At 31.0% G+C, this 6,101-nt stretch overlaps 1 protein-coding gene across 1 annotated transcript; it reads left to right on the top strand.

Moving 5' to 3' along the window:
• The first annotated feature begins 570 nt into the window (after positions 1-570).
• Positions 571-4,158, top strand: LOC114404608. The gene is made up of 8 exons (XM_028367496.1): positions 571-694; positions 2,036-2,244; positions 2,344-2,448; positions 2,555-2,588; positions 2,698-2,795; positions 3,448-3,489; positions 3,584-3,661; positions 3,798-4,158. Exons 2-8 carry the CDS (start codon positions 2,101-2,103, stop codon positions 3,852-3,854), a joined length of 558 nt encoding a protein of 185 aa, XP_028223297.1. The 5' UTR covers positions 571-694; positions 2,036-2,100; the 3' UTR covers positions 3,855-4,158.
• Positions 4,159-6,101: the final 1,943 nt, after the last annotated feature.

A 6,101-nucleotide genomic window follows, 5' to 3' on the forward strand; every position in this document is an offset into this window, starting at 1 on the left:
GTGTTTTTTATTTTTCAGCATATATAATTATATATTATATACATCATGTAATATAAATCTACTTAGGGATCAAAATAAGGGTTATCCTGCTACTGCTATTCAGCTATAACATTTTTGAGGGCGGTCCTCCATGCCACTATCCACTATTGACTACTATGCGATATAGATAGTTGGAAGTATAGCCATGTGATAAAACTTTGAGTTTGGGAGGTACTTTGCGATCACAAATAACCCCTGATGCCTTTCTCCATTTTAGCCATCTTGCTTGTATAGTAACACCCTTGGTTAATTTTTCCATCATTATGTATGATTATTCCAGATATTTAAACTCAAAGACTTGTGGTATGACATCTCCCATTTTTACTCTCGAATCATATTCCTCTTGTCTCTTGCTAAATTGCAATGCATATACTTTGACTTACTCATACTTAAGCGAAAACCCTGGTGTTTCCAAAGTTTGTCACCAAAGTTCAAGCTTAATGTTAATTGCTTCCTTTGATTCACACACTATGCTACATTTCTTTATGATATTCTGTTTTTTGTCTTTGTATGCTTTTGTTAGCACTTGATATTAACATTTTTGAACTTTATAAAAATTAATTGCTGTGGTGGCTAAATTTGGAACAGGAGGGTCTTGTGGAGATAAGGGAAGATTATCTGGAGAAAGACTCTAACGAAGGGGAATTTAAATCAGGCATGTTCTAGCCTTGTATTTTTTTTCTTCCTAGATTTAAGGTTGATACAAGATGATAGTTGACATTCATTATAAATAAATGGAAACTGGCAGAGAGAAGGGTGGAAAGTCTAAATAAGTTCTAGTCTTTTGTCTAAGATTTTTGAATTTATTAAGATTATTCAAACAACAGTAATTGTATACTATGGCAAGCAAATAAAAATAAAATTTCAGCTTTACTTTGATTTGTACATCTACTATCGTTTGTTGGCATTAGCATGTATGATTTAATTATTTTGATGGGCTTGCAGATATTTTGTTTGGATTTGTGTGGAAGATTTGAAATTTTTTTATCTTTCATTTTAAGCACTAATTTTTTTTTTATTATATGATACACAAATTACAATGCTACTTACAACTTTTTTTCCCCTCTTCTTTACACTTCTCTCCAAGCTGTCAGCTTTCAGATGCTACTTATAGTTTCAAACAATATGTTTATTCAAGTAATTTTTTATATTTCAAATCAGTTATGTATGTGAATAACAACTGTTTATAACTATGTTTTTTATGTGAATAGACAACTGTTTATAACTATGTTTAGTATAGTAGTGTCGGAATAATCTTTTGCTTTTTTCTAAGTAGAAGAGCGCATACAAAATATGGGACATGGCACATTTTAAAAATAATAGGATATGGGACTCGACACATCTAGGATGCTAGACACATGACACATTTAATAGAAAACCGTAATTAATTTACTATAATCATAAAATGAAAATCTTAAAGTCCAAAATTTGTTGCATAATAGTTATCTGTGTCTGCTGATGTCAAAGCAGCGTCCAATGATTGTGTGATGAAAAACATGAAAAAACAAAGGCAGACGTTAAATACATATCCCTGTTTCTTTTCTGTCATTGTTCCCAGTGTTGTGTGTTGGAGACCAGTATAGCTGCCTTCTTCAATTGAATTAATTGGAAGATTTTCTTGTCCTTTAAAAACAAGCAAATTCATGCATAGCAGCTGATGTCTAAAGTAAAGGGTCCATGTCTTTGTAAATCTGTAATTTTCTCTTTAATAGGCTAGATATATGCATGGTATTTTTAGCTAATTTCTAGGAAAAATATTGGCTTGGCATTAAAACAATATTTGCATGAGAATTCTACACTAGAGCACACAGTTTTGCTTACACTTTCTCTGAGCTTGACAGTTCCTGCTGTGTATGTGTTTATTAGATTGTCTCTTTTGTTCAAACTTTATTTGATATGTTAGTAGAACTATGCACCAACCAATGATCATCGTACTTGTAAAATATGCTTGCAATTTCGAAATATTGAATGATGATATGTTAATATCCTTTTTCAGGTCATCCGCAGCAAGAGGCTCCTAATTTGGGAAATGCTACAGCTGATGATGGGGAATATGCTCGTATGCTGGCTATAATGGATGAACTTGAAAAAGAAGAGCTTGCTGCAGAAAGTGGCAATCACAGTGATCAAAATGATGAAAGTACTGGGGATTTCCATGATATATCATATCAGGAACATATTGATAACAAACTCCAAAATTCAAAAGTAATATCTTTGATTATTTTGTTGAAATCTGGTTTAGAGGCTATGAGCACAATGGACTGTGATCGTCTCATAACTCATTTTCTATGACTGCTCAAACAGGATGTTCATCAAAGTGAACTACTGGACCAGATTAATAATAAAATTATAACAGCTGATCTTCCAAAAAAACAGAATCGTAAAGAAGATATAACTGATCAGTTGAATGTAAGATATCTTCCTTTATCATAGTTCAGCATTAAAGTTGTTTAGTATGCTATGTAACTAAGTAGCTAAACATTCATGCTTTTGCATTCTAATTTTCAAAATGCAGTTTGCTAGCCTGGCAGTAGAATCTAGGGTCAAAGGTTAGTCCTCAACAACTTACATTTCATTTCTTTGTGTCTGCTCGTTTGTAGTTATGACTGTTTTGTATCCATTCTAAAATTAATTTTTCCATTGGGTATGAACTATCAGAGAGGGAAAATTTTGTAGAATACATTGATCCTAGTGAAAAGATTCCTGCTCGTTCTAAAGAAAGGTCAGTTCAAGCAACTACGGCATCAAAAACTGAGGTATGCTGTTCTTGTGATGAAGTTTCCCTCATAATTCTCTACTTGTTGCGAAGTGGTTTTATACTGCCTTGGAACCAAATGGAAATGCTGCCTTGCTTTGTTTTGAGACAACAGATTAATGTCTATTTTTTATTTGGAAGCAACATGCAGCTTTATTATTTTTCTGTATTTATCTAACTGTATTGAGGTTTCATTCTTCTCTTTTCTCTTAAATAATACATACTAGAGTGGCTCATGGTATCCCAAAATTCCCTGCTTTCTTATGAGCCTGCTCCACTACGTTATCAACAGTATCACCATTTGTCAAGGTTACAAATCGGCAACACTTGAGTTGTATTAACTTTTGTTTGTAACCATAGCATAACACTGCTCTCAAGGACTCAAGACTGCAATCTAATTGGAGGATACTTGTGTGTCAAGTTAAAAGCTTTAAATGAGAAAGCTAGAGTTAGGAATTAACAATAACTGATAATTTGATGTTAGAAATTTAGTAAGAAACAAAAAGGAGGAATTAGTGCTTTGATCATTACTCTTGAACAGTAATTTATAATGTTTCAAAGAACTTGACAGAAACCTATTGGGGTGCTTTCCCCTTACAGCATTTAATTTCAGAAGAATTGGTCCTTGACCTGCACAATTATTTGCTTTTCAGGTTCGACACCAAACTTCACAACCATCATTTGACAGTCGCAAGGTGTGTTCACACTTCATAAATTTGACACTCATTAGTCTTGATGCCCTGCAACAAGCAGCAACAGATAATTTTGTCTAATAAATATTTTCTGCAGGCTTTTACAGGCTCTATTATAGAGCATGCTGAGAATATAAAACCAACTACAAGACAACAAAGTTCAGCTTCTTCACAGGTAGATTTTATTTACTGATTTATATGGGTAGTATTCCATAAATAAGATTTTATAAACATGGTTTTTATACATGATACTTTGCAGTTTCATCATTGATTTAATAAATCTCTGTTAATCATGAATTTGACCTTCACAGGATTCTGGTTCTCAATCTTCAAAACCAGTCTCCAGATTCAAAATGCAGAGAAGATAGCTACAAGAAGATGAGAAGGTTGGATCTTTTTGTATTTGGCGATCTAATGGTGTAGCATCCATGATTCTAGGATGTGCTGCTTGAGATCAAAAGTAGAAAGAGTAACAGTGGGATAAATCGTTTTGACTTTTGAGCAATAAATTTTTGGACCTTTAAACAATGATTGTGGTTCAAACAGACTTGGCTATGTTTTATAGAATTGAATTGAGATAGTGTATTTTAATATATTATTTTTGAACCGTGAGCTGTATAGCATACGAAACATAAGTTGGCATCAACCTTGTCGCGTAACCGGTTTCACTGATTTGTCCCTTTCTTACTTTCACTCAACTCACTCAAATCATGCATTTTTTTTATGTATTTATTATTGTATTTATTTATTATTTAACTAATTTCAAACCTCTCTTCCTCTTTAAATTTGGTACACTATTCCTTAAAAATCTTTTCCAATCTTTTTTGACAAAAAGATCTATTTCATTTCATTCAAAATAACATATTGAATACAATTTGGAATATGATCAAAGACATAGATGCTCTAGCTAACTTGTGAGTAACATTGTTGGCTTGTCTCCTTGCAAAACTTATCAATGAATTTGGGGCAATGTGTAATATTTTCCTACACCTAGACAGAATGATTTGCACATCTGTATTTGTACTATTGCAGCCATTTAAATCATCCACCAATCTTTTCTAATTAAGTAGCCAATAGAATCACAAATGTTCTTAATCTTCCTTTTATCAATAATAAAAACAATTTCATTTTCCTACCTTTTCATTAATATTTATTAATATCTTTTTGTTTTCTTGAACTTGTCCTTTTTTAAAATGTGATCTTAGAGTAGAAAACACGAAAATTTTATTTTGCAAAAAATATAAATTATTTATTTTACTTTTTTTTCATTAACATATTATTTAACCACCTTAAATATGCATTAACTTATTCTTCGTAAAGATATTCATCTGGTTATTTATAACTAAATATGCATAACCTTTTAATTTTAGCACATTTTATTAGCATTTCAAAATCAAATAGATATATAATAATAATATTTCAAATGAAAGGTAATTATGTTAAGGGTTGATTTTCTTTAAAAAAAGGTAGTGCTTTACAGACTAGAAAATTAATGGTTGAGATTGTAATAAAAATATATATAAACATATTTTCTCCATTTCTTTTTATCTGCTTTTTAAGGTTATTTTGTAGAAATTAAGAAATATAATAATTTTTTTATTACAATAAAATATTTGTTGGATTTCCTATTTTATTTCCTTTTTGCACTTTATAAGAAATGCAAGTGTAAATTAATTAAAGATTGAGAGATAAATAATTATATAATGGATAAAAGAGTAATAAATGTGATCTTGATAAATAGGTGTGAATGTATAAATACATGGTTTTGATGATATAAAAGTAGAATCAAACAAAGTTGTTTCAATAAACATTCAAAGGTTAAACATTGTTTTAAGATTAATACAAGGTGGCTTCAACAAACATTCAAAGGTTAAGCATTGCTTCAAGATTAATTCAAGATTAAACAAACAAGATTAATAAAAAGATAAGGCCTCAAACAATCTCATTGGTTGATCAAGCTTTTGCCTCAAAACACATTGTTTCCAACATCCAAGGCTCTGGTAATCGATTACCAGACAATGTAATCGATTATCAGAAGACAATTTGAAAATCAACTTTTAGAAGGATTTTGAAATTTGAATTTAAAAGTTGTAATCGATTAGCATTGATGTGTAATCAATTACCAGCAACGAAACACCTGAAATTCAATTTGAAAAGTCATGACCCTTTAAAATATAACTATATAATCGATTACTAGAAACCTGTAATCGATTACCAGTGAAAAATTTCAGATTTTTTTTTTAAAAAGACACATATCTTCAAATCATTTTGAAAAGACATGATGGACCTATATATATGTGTGTCTGACTTTGAAAAGCAAGAGAGATATTGTAAGAGAACTTAATTGTCAAATGCTCTCTCAACAACTCTTGGGCAAACATTTGCAAATCTATTAAGAATTCATCCAGGAACTTCAAATTGTATTATCATCTCTAAAAGAGAGAAATTCCTTTGGAAACTTCAATTTATATCATCTACTCTAAAGGAGAGAAATCTTTCTGTTCATCTCAGAAAATCAATTGTAATCAAGAGACTGATTGTCTCTTGGATTGTGAGAATTGTAATCAAGAGACGGGTTGTCTCTTGGAGAATCTTTGAACACAAGGGTGAGGGAT

Source organism: Glycine soja, unplaced genomic scaffold, assembly GCF_004193775.1.
Source record: "Glycine soja cultivar W05 unplaced genomic scaffold, ASM419377v2 tig00104752_1_pilon, whole genome shotgun sequence".
Classification (NCBI taxonomy): Eukaryota; Viridiplantae; Streptophyta; class Magnoliopsida; order Fabales; family Fabaceae; genus Glycine; species Glycine soja.